Source organism: Aegilops tauschii, chromosome 1 (genome assembly GCF_002575655.3).
Source record: "Aegilops tauschii subsp. strangulata cultivar AL8/78 chromosome 1, Aet v6.0, whole genome shotgun sequence".
Classification (NCBI taxonomy): domain Eukaryota; kingdom Viridiplantae; phylum Streptophyta; class Magnoliopsida; order Poales; family Poaceae; genus Aegilops; species Aegilops tauschii.
Window position 1 is genome coordinate 317,858,826 of NC_053035.3, and position 23,892 is coordinate 317,882,717.

The following is a 23,892-nucleotide window of genomic DNA, read 5'->3' on the forward strand; positions in this document are numbered from 1 at the left end:
TCGTCTCGGTGAAAAGGCATTGCCTCTTTGCCGACTGATGAAGAAATCTGATAAGTTCGAGTGGACTCCTGAAGCTAACGCAGCGTTTGCAGAGCTCAAAGCCCTGCTTTCCACCCAGCCGGTGCTCGCTGCCCCAATCAGCAAAGAGCCTTTACTGCTTTATATTGCAGCCACTGGACAAGTTGTCAGTATAGTACTCACGGTCGAGTGGGAAGAAGAAGGAAAAGCCTATAAAGTTCAGCACCCAGTGTACTATGTTTCTAAAGTTCTGACTCCATCCAAGCAAAGATATCCACATTATCAGAAGCTTGTCTATGGAATTATATGACCACGAAGAAGGTTGCGCATTATTTCTCTGATCACTCCATTACAGTCGTCAGCGACACACCATTGTCAGAAATTTTGAACAACAGAGATGCAACTGGTCGAGTGGCAAAGTGGGCGATTGAACTCCTTCCCTTGGATATCAAGTTTGAGGCAAAGAAAGCTATCAAGTCCCAAGAAATAGCAGACTTCCTCGCCGAGTGGGTCGAACAGCAATTGCCGACTTAGATTCACTCGGAGCATTGGACCATGTTCTTTGATGGGTCCAAGATGTTGAATGGTTCCGGTGCTGGGGTAGTATTAGTATCCCCCCGAGGTGACAAGCTCAGCTATGTTCTCCAGATTCATTTTGACTCCTCCAACAATGAAGCTGAATATGAAGCACTTCTGTACGAGTTGCGTATGGCCATTTCACTTGGCGTCCGTCGCCTCATGGTCTACGGCGACTCGGATTTGGTGGTTAATCAAGTAATGAAGGAGTGGGACGTCAGAAGCCCGGCTATGACTGGCTATTGTAATGCAGTGAGAAAGTTAGAGAAGAAGTTTGAGGGTTTAGAGCTCCATCACATACCCCGACTGAAAAATCAAGCAGCTGATGATTTGGCAAAGATAGGTTCCAAGAGGGAAGCCATTCCCAGCAATGTGTTTTTGGAACATATTCATACACCTTCAGTTCAGGAAGATCCTTTCACTGAAGAGCCCCCACAACCAAAGAGTGTCACTGATCCGACTGAAGTCGAAGTCCCAGCCGTGGTCGACTTGATCATGGAGGTTTTGGTCATCACTCCCGACTGGACAGTGCCGTACATCGCGTACATTCTTAGGAAGGAACTCCCAGAGGATGAAGAAGAGGCTCGACAGATCGTTCATCGATCCAAAGCCTTTACTGTGATAAGAGCACAACTATTCAGAGAAAGTGTAACTGGAGTCAGCCAAAAATGCATAACACCAGAAGAAGGTCGAGTGATCCTCAACGACATCCACTCAGGGACCTGTGGTCACCATGCGTCCTCTCGGACCATTGTGGCCAAAGCATAACGAGCGAGATTTTATTGGCCACGAGCAAATGAGATGGCGAAAGAAATAGTCGACAAATGTGAAGGTTGCCAGTTTTACTCCAACATGTCTCACAAGCCTGCATCAGCCCTGAAGACCATTCCACTCGTATGGCCCTTTGCTGTTTGGGGATTGGATATGATTGGGCCTCTGAGGACTGGAAGGAGCAGCTTCACTCATGTGCTCGTGGCAGTCGAAACATTTACTAAATGGATCGAAGCCAAGCCTATCAAAAATCTTGAAGCCAGTACTGCTGTCAGCTTCATCAGAGAGATAACATTCAGATATGGTGTTCCGCACAGCATCATCACTGACAATGGTTCGAACTTCGATTCTGATGAGTTCAGAGCTTTCTGTGCTTCCCAAGGCACTCGAGTCGACTATTCTTCAGTCGCCCATCCCTAGTCGAATAGACAAGCTGAAAGAGCAAACGGGTTGATTCTCAAAGGACTGAAACCCCGATTGATGCGTGATCTCAAGCATGCAGCAGGCGCCTGGGTCGATGAACTTCCATCAGTACTTTGGGGATTGAGGACAACCCTAATCGGTCGACTGGTCGAACTCCATTCTTCTTGGTCTATGGAGCTGAAGCTGTACTTCCGAGTGACTTGCTTCACAATGCACCCCGAGTTGAGCTTTTCTCAGAAGATGAAGCAGAACAGGCTCGGCAAGATGCAGTTGATCTCCTAGAAGAGGAAAGAGAGATGGCCCTGATTTGCTCGACCATTTATCAGCAAGACCTGCGTCGATTCCATGCAAGGAACGTGAGGGGTCGAGAATTTCAAGAGGGAGACTTGGTTCTTCGAGTGGACCAGCAAAAATCACACAAGCTCGCTCCTGCTTGGGAAGGCCCCTTCATTGTCACCAGAGTGCTCCGCAACGGAACGTACCACCTATACAATGTCGAGCAAAAGAAAGACGAGCCACGCGCTTGGAATACGGAGCTGCGCCGCCCCTTTTACACTTAAGCATTCAGACTGTTGAGATGTAATAAGAAATACCTTCTAGTTTGTTTATCAAAGACACAGTTTTTATAGTCTCATAAATGATTGTTGTTCCTTTGTTATATGTTCTAAATCCCCCAGTGGGTGGCTTAGCTGCGAACCCCTTTCGTCTAAGTTCGAAATATCCTACCGAGTGGTGAACAACGCTCCCACTCGGAGACTTAGTTGTGAATCCGTTTCGCCTAAGTTTGAAAAATCCTACCGAGTGGTGAGCAAGCCTCTCACTCGGGGGCTTAGCTGCGAACCTGTTTCGCCTAAGTTTGAAAAATTCTACCGAGTGGTGAGCAAGCCTCTCACTCGGGGGCTTAGCTGCAGTCCAGTACTCGCCTAAGTTTGAAAAATCCTACCGAGTGGTGAGCAAGCCTCTCACTCGGGGGCTTAGCTGCAGTCTAGTACTCGCCTAAGTTTGAAAAATCCTACTGAGTGGTGAGCAAGCCTCTCACTCGGGGGCTTAGCTGCAGTCCAGTACTCGCCTAAGTTTGAAAAATCCCACCGACTGGTGAGCAAGCCTCTCACTCGGAGGCTTAGCTGCAGTCCAGTACTCGCCTAAGTTTGAAAAATCCCACCGAGTGGTGAGCAAGCCTCTCACTCGGGGGCTTAGCTGCAGTCCAGCACTCGCCTAAGTTTGAAAAATCCCACCGAGTGGTGAGCAGCCCTCTCACTCGGGGGCTTAGCTGCAGTCCAGTACTCGCCTAAGTTTGAAAAATCCCACCGAGTGGTGAGCAACCCTCTCACTCGAGGGCTTAGCTGCAGTCCAGTACTCGCCTAAGTTTGAAAAATCCCACCGAGTGGTGATGTGACTCCCCCGATTCAATCGTACACTAATCATGCACGCAAACATGTACGATCAAGATCAGGGACTCACGGGAAGATATAACAACACAACTCTAAAACATAAATAAGTCATACAAGCATCATAATACAAGCCAGGGGCCTCGAGGGCTCGAATACAAGTGCTCGATCATAGACGAGTTAGCGGAAGCAACAATATCTGAGTATAGACATAAGTTAAACAAGTTTGCCTTAAGAAGGCTAGCACAAACGGGGATACAGATCAAAAGAGGCACAGGCCTCCTGCCTGGGATCCTCCTAAGTACTCCTGGTCGTCGTCAGCGGGCTGCACGTAGTAGTAGGCACCTCCGGTGTAGTAGGTGTCGTCGTCGACGGTGGCGTCTGGCTCCTGGGCTCTAGCATCTGGTTGCGACAATCAGGTAGAAAGGAAAGGGGGAAAAGAGGGAGAAAAACAACCGTGAGTACTCATCCAAAGTACTCGCAAGCAAGGAGCTACACTACATATGCATGGTTATATGTGTAAAGGGCCATATCAGTGGACTGAACTGCAGAATGCCAGAATAAGGGGGGATAGCTAGTCCTGTCGAAGACTACGCTTCTGGCAACCTCCATCTTGCAGCATGTAGAAGAGAGTAGATTGAAGTCCTCCAAGTAGCATCGCATAGCATAATCCTACCCGGCGATCCCCTCCTCGTCGCCCTGTTAGAGAGCGATCATCGGGTTGTATCTGGCACTTGGAAGGGTGTGTTTTATTAAGTATCTGGTTCTAGTTGTCATAAGGTCAAGGTACAACTCCGGGTCGTCCTTTTACTGAGGGACACGGCTATTCGAATAGATAAACTTCCCTGCAGGGGTGCACCACATAACCCAACACGCTCGATCCCATTTGGCCGGACACACTTTTCTGGGTCATGCCCGGCCTCGGAAGATCAACACGTCGCAGCCCCACCTAGGCACAATAGAGAGGTCAGCACGCCGGTCTAAATCCTATGCGCGCAGGGGTCTGGGCCCATCACCCATTGCACACCTGCACGTTGCGTACGCGGCCGGAAGCAGACCTAGCCTAGTAGGCGTTCCAGTCCAATCCGGCGCGCACCGCTTAGTCGCTGACGTCACGAAGGCTTCGGCTGATACCACGACGTCGAGTGCCCATAATTGTTCCCGCGTAGTTGGTTAGTGCGTATAGACCAAATGGCCAGACTCAGATCAAATACCAAGAACTCGTTAAGTGTGTTATTTTGGAGTAACTGCGGACGCCGTCCAGGGCCAGGCCCACCTCTCGCCTAGGTGGTCTCAACCTGCCCTGTCGCTCCGCCACAAGATCCACTCGCGGGTACTCCTACGAGCCGACCCGACTTTAGTCACCACAGGTATCATGTATAGACTATATAAGTATATACCCATGATCACTGCCCAAGTGATCACGGCCCGATAGCATAGCACAACAGACGGACAAGAATGTAGGGCCACTGATGGAAAACTAGCATCCTGTACTAAGCATGTAGGATTGCAGGTAAAGGTAACAACAGTAGTAGCAAGGACAGGCTATGCATCAGGATAGGATTAACGGAAAGCAGTAACATGCTACACTACTCTAATGCAAGCAGTATAGAGAAGAATAGGCGATATCTGGTGATCAAGGGGGCTTGCCTGGAAGCTTAGCCGAGAAGGAGGGTTCGTCAACACCGTAGTCGTACTGGGTAGTAGCGGCGTCGGTCTCGGTGTCTAGCGAGAGAAGAGGGGGAAGAAACAATAAATACAATGCAAACAAATGCATGACGATGCATGACATGACAAAGCGTGATGCTAGGCGTGCCCAATCGCGGTAGTAGGTGATACCGGCGAAGGGGGGAAACATCCGGGAAAGTATCCCCGGTGTTTCGCGTTTTCGGGCAGATGTACCGGAGAGGGAAAGTTGCGTGTTCGATATGCTAGGGGTGTGTGGCAGACGAACGGGCTGCGTAACCGGATTCGTCTCGTCGTTGTGAGCAACTTTCATGTACAAAGTTTTTCCATCTGAGCTACCGTTTATTTTATATTAATTTTAAAAGATTTAAATCATTTTAGGATTTATTTAATTACTTTAATTCAACATTATCCAGAACAGTGTTTGCTGACGTCAGCATGACGTCAGCAGTCAACAGTGGTGTTGACCGGTCAAACTGACGTGTGGGACCCACCTGTCATACACTGTTAGGTTAATTAGGGTTTAGGTTAAACTAATTACTGTTTATTTAAGCTAACAGGTTAATTAGATTAATTAAATAGGATTAATTAACTTAATTAATTAAATTTATTATAACTATAATTATTATCATTTTCTTAAAAAAACGTTCTGGGCGTGGGCCCCTGTGTCATAGGCAGGGAGGCTTAGCGGGCGCCGGGCTCACGAACGGGCGCGGGCGCCAGGAGCGGGCGCTCGCCCGCAGGGAGCGCGGCGGGGCGAGGCCAGTGGCCAGGACGGCCTGTCGGCGGCGGGCACAGCCGCGCGTGGAGGGGGAGTGGCCGTGGCCGAGCCAGACGGGCGCGGCCCCGACGCTCTGGTCGCGGCGGTGGCTGGGACCAATAGGGAGGCGAGCGGGACATGTGCGGGAGGGGGCCGGAGTGGCCAGAGTGGCGCGGTGCGCGCGCGCGAGCGATGCGTGGCGAGGAAGAGGTGAGCGCGAGGGGGAATGGCCGCGGCGGAGGTGGTGGCTGTGGCAGGGAGCAGCAGGGCGGTGGCGCGCCGATGGCGGGATGCACGGCGCGGCGCGGCGGTTGGCTTCCGGTGAGCAGTGACGAGGGGGCGTGCGTGTGTGCGGTTGGAGGGCCGCAGCGGCAGTAGTAGCAGCACGCAGCCACGGCGGCAGAGGCGGGACGCGGGCGAGCGGAGGTCGCCGGGGCGATGCGTGCGCGGGCGCGCACGGGCCGCGGCGAGCGCGTGGGAGACAGGGGAGAGAGTGGAGGGGCGTGGGGCGTGCTCACGGGGCCGGTAGGGGAGTGGCAGCGGGGCGTGAGGTGGAGGTCGGGGACGTCGTGCGTAGAGGAAGCAGGCCGGCGATGGCGTCCGGCGAGGTCGTGCTCCGGGCGGCGACGAACGGCGTCGGGCGGCTCGGTTCCAGGCGCGGCGGGGCGCACGAGCCCCGATCCGATCTGAATCGGGGGGAGGGGCGAGTCGGGGGGGAGTGGGTGTCGGTGGGATTAGGGTTTGGGTAGTGGGGGGAATATAGGGAGTGGGGCCGGTTGGGCCGTCTGGTTAATGGACTGGCCTGCTGGGCCGTCTGGCCCAGTGGGGGGGTGTTCTTTTCCTTTGGTTTTATTTCCACTCTTTCTTTTTATTTATTTTCTTTTTTGTTTTATTTCATTTTAAAATATTTAGGCACTTCCTAAAAAATCATTTTCTCCGCAATAATTACCAATGCATTATTTGGCACCCACCGAACATTTTTGGTTCAAGGTTTGAAATTTTTTGTTGTTCGCCATATTTTGAATTTGACTTTTGAACGGGTTTTGAACTAACGAGAGATTAGCAACAGTAATCAGAGATGACATGGCATCATTAGGAGAGTTTTACTGTAGCCTAATTATCCGGGCGTTACAGGTGAGCAACCCTCTCACTTGGGGGCTTAGCTGCAGTCCAGTACTCGCCTAAGTTTGAAAAATCCCACCGAGTGGTGAGCAAACCTCTCACTCGGGGGCTTAGCTGCAGTCCAGTACTCGCCTAAGTTCGAAAAATCCTACCGAGTGGTGAGCAACCCTCACACTCGGGGGCTTAGCTGCGGTCTAGTACTCGCCTAAGTTCAAAAAATCCTACCGAGTGGTGAGCAACCCTCTCACTCGGGGGCTTAGCTGCAGTCCAGTACTCGCCTAAGTTCGAAAATTCCTGCCGAGTGGTGGGCAACCCTCACACTTGGGGGCTTAGCTGTGGTCCAGTACTCGCCTAAGTTCGAAAAATCCTACCGAGTGGTGAGCAACCCTCTCACTCGGAGGCTTAGCTACAGTCCAGTACTCGCCTAAGTATAAAATATGTTCCGAGTGAGAACCGACCTTCATGCTCGGAGACTTGGCAACACGCTCCATCCTGATCCGCAAGGAAGACAAGGTGCAGGTCGACTGCGACCTTCTCCTCAGAGCTGCACCATAAATACAATATGCGCTCCATCCTGATCTGCAAGGACGACGAAGTGCAGGTTGAATGCGACCTTCTCCTCAGAGCTGCGCCATAAGTACAATGTGCGCTCCATCCTGATCCGCAAGGACGACGAGGTGCAGGTCAACTGCGACCTTCTCCTCAGAGCTGCGCCATAAGTACAACGTGCATTCCATCCTGATCCGCAAGGATGACGAGGTGTAGGTCGACTGCGACCTTCTCCTCAGAGCCGCGCCACAAGTACAATGTGCGCTCCATCCTGGTCCGCAAGGACGACGAGGTGCAGGTCGACTGTTACCTTCCCCTCAGAGCTGCAGCACAAGTTCAAAGACTATTCCGAGTGAAGAACAAGTTCCACTCAAAGGCAAACACAAGCATATTCAGAGATAAGCCAAGTTTAGATAAATCCTAAGGTTCCAGACCACAGATTAAAGTACTCGGGCATCAAGCCCGAAGGAGTTTAATGATTACACGATCACTCGGCATTCCGAGGCAAATAAAGGTGAAGCATAATGTTTTTTTTATCACTCGTCAGGAGAAGGACTGGCTGGATCGCAGAAACTGTCAAGGTCTATGCTATCTGCGATGCAAGTGGCGGCGTCAAGGAAAGTATCCATGAAGGACTGGAAAGTGTGCTTTTTGGTGTTAGCAACCTTGAGCTCCGCCAGCTTGTCTTCTTTGACATCCTTGTAGTGCACTCGAACTAATGACAGGGCGACATCAGCGCCGCAACGAGCAGATGATTTCTTCCATTCTTGCACTCGGTCAGGTATTTGATTCAGTCGAGCCATCATAGACTCGAGGTCTTGAGACAGTTCCGCCTGAGGCCAGAGTTCAGCACCAACCCGAGTCATCGCCGCCTTCAGACGGGCAAGATAAGCAACTGCGCTGTCCATGCGAGATTCCAACCGCAGCACATTCATTGCGACGTCATCTTTGACTGGACAATTTATGGGACCGAGACCCGTCTCGACCCGCCCAGTTTCTGCTTCAAAGTCCTGGCAAAGTTCTGCACAGTCGAGTAAATAGTGAGTCGACAATATGATAAGACCTATCAATCGACAGCAACAAGTCAGTTGAACAACAATACCTTCAAGCTTTAAGACCAGTTTTGCAGCAAGTTGGCCCAGATAAGATTCTAACTCGCCCTTCTTGGCTTTGAGGTTTCCAATCTCGTTAGTCAGCTTGTCCTTGTCTTTCTTCAGTTGCTCGACCTCTCGATTGGCATCAGAGACAGCGGTCTTCAGTTTGGAGTTCTCTTCTTCTAACTTGCCGACTGAAGCCAGCTTCTTGTCAGCAAGTGCCATTTTCTCTCGCGCCTCCTTCTGGGCAGCAGCAAGATCCAGATCCTTCTTCTCAAGAGCCTGCTTCATTTTCTCTAAAGAAACAACATTCTTCAGACGAGCTTGAAGTTGATGGTTTTCACTACGCACATCTGTTCGAGTGAAATCACTCGGTTCAAAGTGACTAAAAAACACACGGAAAAGTGCGAGTCGTAATATGGACAGTTGACAATTGGTTACCTCCCATGGCAGCTGCTTTGTCACAAGCGGTCTGGAGGTTCTTCTTAGCCAGTTCCAGATCAAGATTAAGGCTGATTTGCTGCTTGTTTAGTGCAGAAAGTTGAGCCCCAAGATCACAAGATTTCTGCAGTCAGCATATAAGATATATCAGTCGACAGAAACAAAAGATAATCACAGTGAAAGTGGCTCTAAGACTACCGCTGAATCAAACATTCAACGGTAGTCTCGGGGACTACACACAGTGGGTGCACTTAGCATGCCCCCACTGGTTTGATTCAACACTCGGCATGGTCTGCCCAACACGAGTCATAAAAAAAGAAAAAAGAAGAAGGATAGATTCTCAGACCCCGGCCGACTACCAACAGTCGACCGCGGTCTCGGGGACTACACCCAGTGGGTGCACTTAGCGTGCCCCCACTGGTTTGATTCAACCCTCGGCATGGTCTGCCCAGCGCGAGTCGTTTAAAAAAACACTCGACTCAATCCAAGTCGACTCAAGTGGAAGACCTATACAACTTTAAGACAGACACACACCCAGTGGGTGATCAGATGATAAATAAGATCAGTCGGAAATCAACTAACCTGGACATTGGTTTGCAGAGCAGCGCTAGCGTTGTAAGCCACCTGACTGGCCTCGTGCACCACTTTCATCTGCCCCATCACAAGATTCAGAAGAGCTTCCTTGGCAGCACTCGGCGGGTCGTCTGGAGTTTGGTACGCAGTAAAAAGCGATGATGGCAGGGCAGTCAAAGCAGCCACTGGGTCTGATGCGTGGAGTTGTACTGGAGCAGCAGGGGTCTGAGCAGCCGACCCTGATGGGCAATTGGTCGACAGCGGGATAGCGAAAGTGACGTTGGTACGAGCCAGATCTGTGGATTGCTCGACCCCCGTCCCAGGCATCAGTGTCGACAGAGGAACCTGAACCTCAGGCGCTTTCCCGCTCGGTCCCTTGTCCCTCCTCCTCCTTTCCCTCAGAGGCACTTCTTCTTCATCGTCCGGAAGCACGACAACGTCTCGTGGAGCTGCAAAAAATAGAAAATATCAGAGATGCAACTGACGAACAATCCAATCGGCAGAATAAATTCGAGTCGAGCGGACTTACTAGCTTTGGAGGTAGCCGCGTCATCGGTTTCCTCGTCGTCTGGGACCTTGTCAATGTCCATATCAGTCGCGGCAGAGGCTGGGCTGGAAAAGTTTACAATCCATTCGGTCAGAGCAGAAGAATCAGTCGGTACAAGAAAACACGAAAAGAACATTTACCCAGGGGCAACAGGAACATCCATCTTAATCTTGGGCAAGGTCTTCCGAGTCTTTGAGGGGTTGATTTTGGGCTACTTGATGATTTTCTCCGTCAGCTCCGGAGTTGAAGACCGAGCACGTTTCTGCGATTGGGTGCTCGGGGCCACGGCCTTGCCGCGCCAGCTCGCTGGATCATGGTGCTGCTTGGATCGACGTTCCGCACGAGGCACTGAGTTGATTACCTCCTCGTCGTCTGACTCATCGCTTTCCTCTTCGTCATCGTCGTCCAGCGACTCCCAATCACCACTCTCCTCCGCGCTGTCCTCGCCCTCATGATCCTGCTCCAGAGCTTGTTCACCATTGGGCATCGAATACATCTCGGTATAAACCTACAAGGCAAAAGAAGTCGAGTGAAAGTCAGTCGGATTCAAGAATGATCGGAAAATGTATCCAAATGCAATCGGTTCTAGAGGCCGAACCTTGTCTGGCTGATTGCTGCTGCTGAAGGGATCGACTCTCCTGGCGCCCCTGGGGTTTTCCTTGTTTCCTGTGATGCTCCTCAACCATTGGGCCACTATTTTGGCCGGTACTTCTTTTGGATGAACCCGAGCGGTATCGCTGGCTCCATAATACATCCACATAGAGTGGTCACGAGCCTGGAGCGGCTGGATGCGCCGACTAAGGAATACCTCCAACAAATCCATGCCGGTGACGCCTTGGTTGATCAATTGGACCACCCTCTCGACCAGCATGGCTGTCTCCACCTTCTCCGCGGCGGTCACTTTCAGCGAGGAAGGAGTCTGAACACGATCGAAGGAAAAAGGGGGAAGTCCAGTCGACTGGCCTGGAGTCACGATATCCTGGCAGTAGAACCAAGTCGACTGCCAGCCTCTGACCGACTCAGGAAGGGTCATTGAAGGGAAAGAACTCCTCTTCCTCTTTTGGATACCCAAACCCCCACACATCTGAATAACGTGTGTTTTCTCGTCACTCGAATTTGCTTTCTTCACCGACTGGGAGCGGATAGTGAAAATGTGCTTGAAAGACCCCAGTGAGGTCGACACCCCAAAAAATTCTCGCACATGGACACGAACGCGGCAAGGTATGTGATGGTGTTGGGAGAGAAATGATGGAGTTGGGCCCCAAAGAAATTCAAGAAACCCTGGAAAAAAGGGTGCGGAGGAAGCGAGAAACCGCAGTCTACATGGGTGGCGAGCAGAACACACTCACCCGGTCGCGGTTGCGGCTCCGTCTCCCCCTCCGGCAACCGCGCAGCTCCATGGACAATCAGCCCGGACTCAGCCAGCTCATCCACCTCCTACCGAAGCGAGGATCGGATCCAATCGCCCTGGATCCAACCCGACGGCAGCCCCGACCGCGACGACGACCCCCGATTCGTCTTCTTGCCTTTCGCCGTCCCCGTCGCCTTCTTCGCGTGTTCCAGCGCCGCCATCTTTTCCTTCCCCATGGCGGCGGAGCGGTGGTGTCGAGAGTAGAGGAGCCGGATGCGGTGGAGAAACAGAGGGGGAAGAAGGAGAATGGACGCGCACAGTGCAGGTGCCTTGGCTCCGTCGCTTTTAAAGACCCACTTCCGAGTGGCTGACGCGTGGGCTCGGGCGATCCTGTCAAATCCCGCAACAATCGCGCGCGGGGTACATGGCGAAAAAGGTGGCGCGAGGATCGAGGCGCTCCTGTCTATCCATCCCGCTTACCACGGCACGCTCCGCCTCGCGCGCTTCCCTGAAATTTTGAATCCCGTGAAATCCGGGGTACGCCGTAACCAATCGCGCCAAAGATTTTGCGTCAAAAACAACACACGACGGATGATGTTATAAATCCAATCGGCAACTTCTGAATCGATCAAGGCGACTGAAACCAAGAGTCGAAGCAAGATCAACTTCAACCTTCTTTTCACTCGGACCTCAATCCATTCGGGGGCTAATGATGATGATATAGACCTGGGGTAGGGTCATAGGCCTGACCTATGCGCCCTATCCAAGGTCACTATCCTAGGAACAAAGAAGCTCAGGAGACAACAAGGAGGGCCCAACAAAGGTGTCGAGTGCAATGTACTCGACCGATCAGCTACTCGGAGACTCCTCCTTCCTGAAGTCGCTCGACCAATCGACCACTTGACCATACAAGAATCCACTCGACCTATTGAAGACCAGGAGTCAACTGGAGCGGCAACGGACGAGCGTTCACTCTGTAATCTTTAAGGCCATTAAGGCATTTAAGGCTGGCGTTACCAGTAACGCCTCATCATTATGTACATTGAACCCTTGGCAACAGGGGAACGGCTGGGGTCCTGGCGTTCACTATATAAGCCACCCCTCTCCTCTGGCACAAGGCTTCGCACCCCCTGTAACACACACACGCATAATCCAGTCGACCGCCTCCGGGCTCCGAAACGTAGGGCTATTACTTCCACCGCGAAGGGCCTGAACTCGTAAAACTCGTGTGTACAAGTTCGCCACAGCTAGGATCTTGCCTCCTCATACCTAGCCCCCATTCTACTGTCAGTCTTAGATCCACGACAATATGTATAAGTCATGAAGAAAGAAATAGCAATAAAACTTAACGGTCATTATGCTAAGCTAACAGATGGGTCTTGTCCATCACATCATTCTCCTAATGATGTGATCCCGTTCATCAAATGACAACACATGTCTATGGTTAGGAAACTTAACCATCTTTGATTAACGAGCTAGTCTAGTAGAGGCTTACTAGGGACACTGTGTTTTGCCTATGTATCACACATGTATCAAGTTTCCGGTTAATACAATTCTAGCATGAATAATAAACATTTATCATGATATAAGGAAATATAAAATAACAACTTTATTATTGCCTCTAGGGCATATTTCCTTCAGCTGCTTCTAGTAGTTCTATTGATTCCACTAATGGTTCTCTTAGCCAAGTTATACTTGAGCAAGAAAACAATTTATTGAAAGGAATTATAGAAAAGGGTTTCTACAATAGCCTTGCCCGGAGTATGCAATTTGAGGAAATTGTACGCAAGGAAGGCACCGGAAGAACCAAGGTATTGGTTTTGAACGAAGGTTCAATACCAATGGAGTTTGAGTGGGAAGAAGATTAATACCCCAAGACGAAGTTTGTTCCTCAACAATAGAAGTATGATCCTACTTCCTTTGACGGAACACAAGCTTAAGATGATTTTCCACCACAAGACCACAAGCTAAAAGACAAGGACAAGCTTCACGAAAAGATTGACTCATTTGAAGAACCACCTCAAGGATTGGTCAAGTGGGTTTTCAAGATTTCATCAAATTCTACTTCCTCAAGTACAACTACTTCATAAAGTTTATACTACCTCCGTTTTTATTTACGCTACATATTAGTTTGGACTTAAGTCAAACCTTATAACGTTTGGCCAAGTTTATAGTAAGAAGTACAAACTTTCACAATAACAAGCACGTATGATGCAAAAATACATTCAGTGTTGATTCTAGTGGCGCTGTTTTGGTACTCTAGATGTCAATAATATTTTGTAAAATTTAACAAAGTTTGACTTGAGACAAAGATAGTATGCACAGTAAATAAAAACGGAGGGAGTATAACTCAGGACAGTGATGCTATTACTAAGTGGAAGGCAGATTTTATTCTTCTTCTCCGAAAAACATGCCAACCGGAAGCATAAATGACAGGGACACCTTTTGTGACCTTGTACTGAGCTGGTCACCCTGGATGCCTTGGGTACACACGTGGGAGTGTTTCTACCTTCCACGCCATGTGTCGATGATCCACTGGATGGTAGTAACAGCAAAATCCTACTGTTAATCCACTGACGATCGTTTCTAGACCCAATGTGCGTAGTAGCTTCACAGTCTGACAGTCAACTTGCCTTAGCGCAAACAGTGGCAATCATGCAACAGTGTTCCTACCTCCTATGCGCCGCCGGACTCGCCAATTCTCGTGAGCTCAATTGAAAATTTACCACACTTCAGTACTAAAGAGAGAGCTCCATGGGTGGTCCTCATGAACTTCTGTAGCTGCCTAGTCGCCCGGTTAACTTTCAGGCCACTGCTCCCAACCGAAACCCACCCCATTTCTTCAGGTCACAGGAAAACAGCCAAAAGGAAATGAAAGACTTTAAGAAAAGAAAAGGAAAGACACAAACCGATGGCCAACGAATCGGCATCACAGCCCCCAAATGGTTCGCTTCCTGTGATGCTTTAGGCCTCAGATTCCCCACGCATGGGGTAGGGCAGGACTCACAGGGTTCAAATGCCACTCGCTGGCTTTGGCAATGGGCACATCACATGCATCGGCTGAGCTAGCTACTGCCCCCACGAGTACCCACATGCCAATCCTTATTACACATGTAGAGAAAGAATAAGAATAAACTTCGAGGCGTTGGAAATGCTGATTATTTTGTACTACGAGTAAAACATCCATCAGCTTCAGCATTGTGTAGTACTGCCTCTGTTCCATATCAATTGTAGTTGAAATGGATGTATCTAGACAGTTCTAGATATATTCATTTCAGCGGCAAACTAATACGGAACGGAGGGAGTAATAAACTGTGTACTAATGATTTTTCATCTCTCGGAAAAAGTTGAGAGGGAGTGTTCATACTTCTCTCTCTTGCTGTTGGCTTATCCTTGGGAATTTCATGTGACCGGCCATGTTCTAATCCAGCTCACCGCATTAAGGCCAAAGGCATTATATATTACTACAGCGCAAAAGGCGCAGCCACTAGCCCTACATCTACATGCACACCACGTTCCTTCCGATCCATCCTTGTATTTTCACTGGCAGTCCGCGTCGCCTTGATGCGATGCGTCTACTGTTTCCGATCATCAAATCTTCTCCTCCTCGCCTGCACACCACCGAAGATGCTCGCCCCATTTCCTTGTAGGGTCTCATCGTTTGTGCATTGGACTTTTACTTGTCTCTTGTGGAGATTTTAGATCGAGATAAACATGGAACGACTGCAGTAACTTGTCGGTGTTCTTTTGGCAGAAGCTGTGTATGGTAACTGCATTGTCCTTGCAAAGACGTCTGAAGAAGCATTGATGCTTTTAGCATGGATTATATCATGTACCAGTGACATTTCTGACTAAGCTGTTTCTCGTGAGAAAATCTGACTGAATCTGTCACTGACAGTTTCAGTCCGTTGCCTCAGACACAATTTCAGTCAGAGCGACCTCCATTTCCACCACCCTGCTCATAAATTCAGAGCTCCTGCACGTTTGGAACGCCGAGGGGAATTACTACTCGGTCTCCTGCGAAGCAAATAAACCCATGGCCGTCATTTTCCGCCGCATTCCGGTGAGGCCAATTTTTTCCCAACGCTGCATATACAGTTATGCACACACCATGCAGCGCATAGTAAGAAACATGCCATGTTCTGAGAATCAAACCCGCTTGTTCTCCAATCTCCGCCATCCCACGATGTCCGATCCATCCGTCCAATCATAGTAAATCACCTTTTCCCCGGCGAATAGTTCGCTCGAGAGGGGGGGGGGGGGGGGGGGGGGGGGAGAACAGCAGAGAAAAAGAAACAAACAGGAGACAAGCAAAGCATGCAGATGCAGTGTGCTGTGACTCACATGCACACAGATTAGATTAGCAGCATCTCAGCTCGTTAAACAATGGGCACGCACAATCTCAATCCGATCCGTTCTTCCATTCATACTGATCCTTCTCTTCCAACAATGGCGAAATCCATCCTAACTAACCAACACCTATGTACCAAGAACGGTAAAGGGAAAAGAAAAGGAGAAAAGAAGAGACCATGACAGTTGACACCGCAGGGACAAGAGAGAGAGAGAGAGAGGAAGAGCCCGATCGATCAGACGGTGAGCTGCTGCTGGTGTCGGTGGCAGCCGGACTTGGTAGCGGCGGCGGCGGTGTCGACCTCCTGGTCGGGCAAGCAGTGCTGCAGCAAGCTGGTGGGGGAGACGGCGTCGATGGAGGGCGGCGGGTGCTCGAGGTACGCCATCTCGGTCTGCAGCACGGCGCAGTAGGAGGCGAAGACGGCGGGCGTGACGTTGAGGTCGAAGGCGATGCCGAAGAGGAAGTCCACCTCCAGGTAGTTCATCTCCATCAGGCTGATCCCTCCCACCCTCGCGAAGTAGGCGTTGTTGTAGCATCTGCACTCACAACAAACAAACATTCGTCAATTTTTCTCTTCGAGGACACGCGAAAGCTTTGCGCGCGATCGACGCATCAACAGCAGCAGCAAGCTTGTTTTGACAGCAATGGTGAATTGAGGTGGTGGCGAAGACATCGAATTGGACATCTGTGAGCTGTCCTCGTGACCAGCTAGAAACGGCAAGGCTAGCTTGGCTCCGGTTGGTGGCGTGCCAGTTGGGAATCCAAATAATGGTGGGAAAAAAAATGCGAGCGGGCCGGGCCCGCATGGCTGGTACACACACAGTGGCGGTCCGTGAGGTCGGTCTTGTGCTCGGCACGACACGACAAAGGGATCGCAAAGTCAGATCAGATCAGATTCAGAGCCCAATTGGACTGCAGATTTAAGTTAAATCTGCCTCAGTTAAATGATCATGCTGCACTAAGCGACCTCAATTATGGTTCAGTTTATTCGGTAGTAGTAGATCGCTTTATTCCTACTGGCTGAAACGGGAATGCAGATGGTGTAATTCGGTGTCTGTTTGTTGTTAATTTGGGACCAAAATTTTGAATTTGCATGAGCTGGGGTGGATACTAAACGAAGTGGGTGGATAGGTGGATGATGGGTGTGGATACGTACATGTCGTCGACGAACTTGACGGCGGTGAGGACGGAGGTGATGAGGAGGCGGTGGACGTTGAAGGAGTCGACGGCGAGGGCGGGGCGGCGGCGCAGGAAGCGGTCGAGGTAGATGTAGGCCACCACGTAGCAGGAGGGGCTGCAGCCGGCGAACCGGAAGATGCGCTCCAGGTAGCCGCCGACGGAGATGGCCGGCTTCGTCAGCCCCTGGAACGCCGACACCGCCTTCTTCTTCTTCGCCGTCGTCGTCGTCTCCTTGCCGTCTTCTCCTTGATCCTCCTCCTCCTGCTGCTGCTCCTCCACGTCCCGTATGCGCCGCTCCACCGCCGCGACGACGTCGTTGCGCTCCGCCACGCGCTCCAGCAGCGCCGACAGGATCGAGACCACCCGCGGCACCGCCGCCTGGTCCTCCGCCGCCATCGTCATCATCGGCCGACCGATCGCTCCCTCAGTTTCTTGGCTGAGCCCGCTCTCCTTGCCTGCTCTAGCTCTAGCTTGCTTGGGGTCTTGGAGCTGGAGGCGAGGGAAAGAGAGGGAGAGAGAGAGCGCGAGCGCGAGCGAGCGGGAGGTGAGGTGGGAGGTGGTGGTGGATATAAAGGGTTGGAGGGAAAGTGAAACGGACGCCAAAGGAGAGGATGGAGGAGGAATTCGTGGGTGGGAGGGCGCTTTGCTTTGATATCTTGCTGCTCTGCTCTGTACGCCTGCTGCGCAGGTGGAATAAATTTGTCGGCGGCGGCGGCGATAACGTAGCGGCACCTGCGGTGAAACTGCCCGGCTGCTGGTAAAACTCTGGGGGGTCTGGATGGCGTACGTGTCACGGCTGGCTGGACAGCTCGATCGGGCATGACAGCAGGCCCCAGCCGTGCCGTGCGTGCCCTCGACGACGGTCGATGCATGCCTGCCCGAAACTCTGCCGAGATCTCTCGGTGACCACGCCTTAACTCGCAGATCGCGAGTGTCGGGCAGGGTCAAGGAAGAGGTCTCCAGAGTTAAAGTTAAACTACGTGCGCGGCAGTGAGAAATCCTCGTGAGATCCGGCCGCCGGTCGTTTTCCAAGCTGGTAGGCAGCGTACGGGCGTAGTATCTCCAGTCCACTGAGAAATCACCGGGAATTAGGGCGTTTCGCACGCCAAGCTCGTGCGTGTGTGTGCCGTAGCCGGCGGCCGCGTGCAACGTACCTGCCCAGCTCGTCGGCGGGAGACGAGGGGGTGTTTCTGCTCGCCTAAATAACGACCAAGTGCCTGACACGGTAAATACTACTCTAGTTCATTGATTCTTACAGTGTGAAATTGAGATGGTAGTAGTACTCCCTGTATTTAATTAATCAACTAAGCTCTATGCAACGCGCATATACGCTCTGTATTCTGGAACATGAATGAACGTGTAGACTGCAATGCAGGTGTAGAATGTAGGGTAAAGAAGGGAGTCAGCCGAGTACGAGTAGCACGTAGTACAGTAGTCGAGTCGAGGATGGAAGCATGAAGCGGAGTCGGGTCATGTTTGTGCGTGGAGCGGTGATCTGATTCGGCCGCGGAGAGACAGCTAGGCCGTGCACGTTGCCCCTCACGTCGGGCGAGCATGCATGCATGTGATTCCACCACCAATCATCATCTGCTTTCTTTCGTCGTTTCCTTTCCTTCCTCCCGCCAGAGAAGAGCCACACATCTACTCATTGGCCGTCACTCTTTTTTTCTGGGGGAATTGTGGTTGTCACTCGTCAGTGCTGGAAATGGCCTCCATGTTTCTCGGAAAAAACTTGGTCTAAATGAGTCGGATCGGAGAAACCATCGTGGATCAAAATTCGACAAATCTGCCTGCTAGTAGCCGTTTTTCTTCTTCTTGTTGTTGGGGTGAAATTGAGCAGCATATGTATGTATGGATTGATCCGATCAGTAGCCGCTGGCCGGAGACGAGAGGGGAATATGCCCACAAGCAAGAAGGCACATGTGCGAGTGCGACACCTTGGCACGTTACAGTGTTAGTGTGTCCCCTGTCCGGTCCTGTTGTCAGGTATTTTCCTGCAATTGTTTGGCCCTTTTGGGATTCAATAGCCGATTTTATGGGGCAGTATGTGCTACTAGTACTGGCCGGTCCCATGGCTCCCAGCTGCCTCGTCCATGTGAGGGCGGACTAGTTTATCCCGGTGGAGCAAAGAAAAGGTTGGATCCACAGATGCTAATCATCAGGTTTAAGCAAAGGTTTTCAATGTCTCCTTTCCGGAAGATGGAGAGAAGGTACACTCTGGGGTATGCTATGATCCCATCAAAGACCTGCAGTATATATGTTTATAAGTGTGTTGCACCAACCAATCTTGTCACCATGGACCTACTTGGGTGGACATAATTTTTCGCTGGAAATTCAGATAAATGATGGATTTGGCCGACGCAAAATGGAAAATTAAACACACGTCCGAGGTGTGTCTTCTTATACAGATAAGCTGCAAAAATCTTATGAAGGTTACAACATCTCTAATCGGATTGAACTAATTTGACCGCATTTATCTGTGGGCGTGTTTAGACAGCGTCCGCGAACATGCCCGCAGAAACCCCATTTGTCCTTAAAAAAAAGGAAAGAGCGAGAGGAAAAAAAAGGAGAAAGTGGTTCAGGGTGATCCTAGTCCGACTGACGGGCTGATCGGATACGTACGTACATTCTCGTTTCCTCCCTACATATGAGCTGGGTTTGGGGGTTTGTGGACCTCCGGACCTATGGGGATTATTTCCTCCCAACCGAGACCACTGAAAGGAGGGGGGATGAATAGGCGACTAACAATTTTTAGCCTCTTTTTAACAAAATAGGTTTAACAACAAAATAGGTTGTCTAGATATGCAACTAAGTGGACAACCTATATGATGCGCTCAACAACAACACAACCAAGCAAGCACAATATACAAACACAATATAAGCTTGCACAAAGTACAGGTTAGAAATAATCACAAGTGGAGTCGTTGGAGACGAGGATTTGTTACCGAAGTTTCCTCCCTTCAGGGGGAGGTACGTCTCATTGGAGCCGTGTCGAGGCACAATGCTCCCGAAGAAGTCACTAGGGCCACCGTATTCTCCTCGCGCCCTCGCACAATGCAAGATGTTGTGATTCCACTAGTAGTGCCCTTGAAGGCGGCGACTGAATCTTTACAAGCAAGGTTGGTGCTCTCTCCACAACTTAATTGAAGGCTCCCAACACCACCATGAAGCTTCACCACAATGGAATGTGGCTCTGATGTGACATCTTCTGTCTAGAGTGCCCAAACACCCAAGAGTAACAAGATCCGCAAGGGATTAGCGGGGGAATCAAATTTCTCTTGGTGAAAGTGTAGATCGAAGCCCTCTCCTTCAAACCCTAGAGAATCAACAAGTTTTGATGGCTAGGGAGAAAGATCAGGCAATGAGCTTTGGGACAACAATGGAGCAAAGGGGATAAGAGGTGAGTCTTCTTGGGGAAGAAGACCCCCTTTATATAGTGGGGCTCAAATCCAACCGTTAAGTGCCTAGCTCGCACTCAAGCGGTACTACTGACGGAGTGAAATACCGTCAGATCCCTCGATAAGGTTCATGACGAGGTCGGAAGTACCGGGACAGAGTCTGCACACACAGTTTAATCAACTTCGGGCCTCCGAAGAGTAATACCCTACGTCCTGCTTATTTTTGTTATTCATGATGAGGGGATGCCTCGCGCAGAGGATTACAATGGTGTACGAGATTGCTACCGAGAGTTTTTGGATCTGAGATTGGATGCCCTAGGTGAAGGAAATATGCCCTAGAGGCAATAATAAAGTTATTATTTATTTCCTTATTTCATGATAAATGTTTATTATTCATGCTCGAATTGTATTAACCGGAAACTTAGTACATGTGTGAATACATAGACAAAACATAAGTGTCCCTAGTATGCATCTACTTGACTAGCTCATTTATCAAAGATGGTTATGTTTCCTAACCATAGACATGTGTTGTCATTTGATGAACGAGATCACATCATTAGGAGAATGATGTGATGGACAAGACCCATTCGTTAGCTTAGCATTATGATCGTTTCAGTTTCATTGCTACTACTTTCTTCATGACTTATACATGTTCCTCAGACTATGAGATTATGCAACTCCCGAATACCGGAGGAACACCTTGTGTGCTATCAAACGTCACAACGTAACTGGGTGATTATAAAGATGCTCTACAGGTGTCTCCAAAGGTGTTTGTTGAGTTGGCATAGATCAAGATTAGGATTTGTCACTCCGTGTATCGGAGCGGTATCTCTGGGCCCTCTCGGTAATGCACATCACTATAAGCCTTGCAAGCATTGTGACTAATGAGTTAGTTGCGGGATGATGCATTACGGAACGAGTAAAGAGACTTGCCGGTAACGAGATTGAACTAGGTATGAGGATACCGACGATCGAATCTCGGGCAAGTAACATACCGATGACAAAGGGAACAACGTATGTTGTTATGCGGTTTGACCGATAAAGATCTTCGTAGAATATGTAGGAACCAATATGAGCATCTAGGTTCCGCTATTGGTTATTGACCAGAGATGTGTCTCGGTCATGTCTACATAGTTCTCGAACCCGTAGGGTCCGCACGCTTAACGTTCGATGACGATTTATATTATGAGTTATGTGATTTGATGTACCGAAGGTTGTTCGGAGTCCCGGATGAGATCACGGACATGACGAGGAGTCTCGAAATGGTCGAGACGTAAAGATCGATATATTGGAAGGCTATATTCGGACATCGGAAAGGTTCCGAGTGATTCGGGTATTTATCGGAGTACCGGAGAGTTACGGGAATTCGCCGGGAGAAGTAATGGGCCTTATTGGGCTTTAGTGGAGAGAGGGGAGATGGGTCAAGAGGTGGCGCGCGCCTCCCCCCTGCCCAAACCGAATTGGACAAGGGGTGGGGGCGCAGCCCCCCTTCCTTCTCCCTCTCCCTCTCTTTCCTTCTCTCCTACTCCGAATAGGAAAGAGGAGGAGAATCCTACTTGGACTGGGGAGTCCTAGTAGGATTCCTCACACCTGGCGCCCCCGCTTCGGCCGGCTACCTCTTCCCTCCCCTCCTTTATATACGTGGCCAGGGGGCACTCCAAAGGCACTCAAGATTGGTCTTACCTGTGTGCGGTGCCCCCATCCACAGTTACACACCTCGGTCATATCGTCGTAGTGCTTAGGCGAAGCCCTGCGCCGGTAACTTCATCATCACCGTCGCCACGCTGTCGTGCTGACGGAACTCTCCCTCGGCCTCAACTGGATCAAGAGTACGAGGGACGTCATCGAGCTAAACGTGTGCTGAACACGGAGGTGCCTTACGTTCGGTGCTAGGATCGGTCGGATCGTGAAAACATACGACTACATCAACCGCGTTGATATAACGCTTCCGCTTTCGGTCTACGAGGGTACGTGGACACACTCTCCCACTCGTTGCTATGCATCACCTAGATAGATCTTGCATGATCGTAGGAAATTTTTGAAATTACTGTGTTCCCCAACACTAGGGTATACCCAGACCTCCCCTTATATAGACATGGAGGTCTATTTTTTACATAGCGCCCCGATGCGATCTTGGCCGCCGCCAACCTTGCCTTGTGGGACGGGCTAGGGTAAGGTCGGTTCCTTTTGTTACTTGGGCTTCAAGCACCGACCCATGTCTCCGTCTGGTTCGGCCTGATTAGATACTCCCGGGTCATGGCCCTGTCAGTAGCCCCCGAGTGTGGCGAAGGTCGCTGGCTTGCTCTGAGACCTTCGTCGGGCTCTCTCTCTCTGGTAAGTTTAGCCCTCCTCATCTTATGATGCCTTCTAGTCGTAGTGTGAGCCCTCTTTCTTCCTTGATGTAGCACTGTTGCCTTCTCTTTGAGGCGAGGCTGCTTTTGGGCCGATTTGGGCCCAGTTTCACCTATCGGTTTAAGCAAAGGTTTAAATTGTCTCCTTTCCGAAAGATGGACAGAAGGTACACTCTGGGGAATGATCCCATCCAAGACATGCAGTATATATATTTATAAGTGTGTTGCATCAACCAATCTTGTCAACATGGACCTACTTGGGTGGACATAATCTTTCGCTGGAAACTCAGATGCATGATAGATTTCGCCGACGCAAATTGGAAATCAAACAGATGCCCCGGGTGTTTCTTCTTCTACAAATAAGCTGCAAAAATCTACAAAAATCTTATGAAGGTTAGAGCATCTCTAATCGGACTAGACTAATTTGACCCCGTTTATCCATGGGCGCGTTTGGACAGTATCCGCAAACATGCCCGCATAAACCACATTTTTCCACGCACATGATGACACCCCATTTGTCCTTCGAACAAATGTATATTACTGATTGGATGGAAAGAGTGAGAGGGAAGAAAGAACAAAGAAAGAGAGAAAGTGGTCCATAGTGGGTCGGGTTCAATAGGGATGACTTTCAGTGGTGGTTATTTAGCAGGAAATGCTAGGTGGAGGACCTCCTGAAGAAAACCCCGTTCAAGTGAGTAACAACCCTCACCTCCTGCCTCAGCACCCTCACTTTCACGCAAATCAGCACAACCATTTAATCGGGCCTTTGCAATAGCATGAAGTTCCAAGTCAGAAAAATAAATTAATAATCAGAATAATTAGCATAGTCTGGGGCATCAACATAATTTACCTATACTTGAAGGTCCAATTGATGAACCTAATGAGAATGGTGGACTTTTCAAGGCTGGGGGCATTGGGCAATGCCAACCTAGATGGAATTGATTAACCATGAGATGCAACCACTTGTTGTTCTACCTCCCCTACAAAATGAAGAATTCCTTGACATGGAGAATAACAATGACTTGACACTATCTTTGGCAACTTCCACATTCAGTGCTAGTTCTACGGAATCTTTGCTGGTAGCATTGGAGGGAAATGGTGATTTGATCACGTGAGCCAGGCTCAGGAAATCTTTAATTTGAATGCATACATCAGGTATTATCACGGTAAAAAATTTACTGATTAGTAATCCAAAATATTTGCAAAGGTAGATTAGTTTGATCCTTTAACTATCCTTTTTAGGGTGTCCTCTAACTATCTTTTTTATAGGGCAAGACCAAACTTCACCCATCAAACTCCACAATAAGTGGGATA

General features: G+C 50.0%; 1 protein-coding gene across 1 annotated transcript; it reads right to left on the reverse strand.

Annotated features, from left to right (window-relative positions):
- Positions 1-15,701: 15,701 nt before the first annotated feature.
- On the reverse strand, positions 15,702-17,387 carry LOC109763265 (cyclin-P4-1). The gene is made up of 2 exons (XM_020322112.4): positions 16,807-17,387; positions 15,702-16,186 (listed from the first exon to the last, which is right to left on the reverse strand). Exons 1-2 carry the CDS (start codon positions 17,232-17,234, stop codon positions 15,886-15,888), a joined length of 729 nt encoding a protein of 242 aa, XP_020177701.1. The 5' UTR covers positions 17,235-17,387; the 3' UTR covers positions 15,702-15,885.
- Positions 17,388-23,892: the final 6,505 nt, after the last annotated feature.

Bases quoted from the DNA above. Each gene is read 5' to 3' on its own strand.
- LOC109763265 (XM_020322112.4), bottom strand. From the start codon at position 17,234: ATGATGACGATGGCGGCGGAGGACCAGGCGGCGGTGCCGCGGGTGGTC. The intron at 16,187-16,806 runs GTACGTATCCAC...TTGTGAGTGCAG, and splicing joins GTCAAGTTCGTCGACGACAT to ATGCTACAACAACGCCTACT.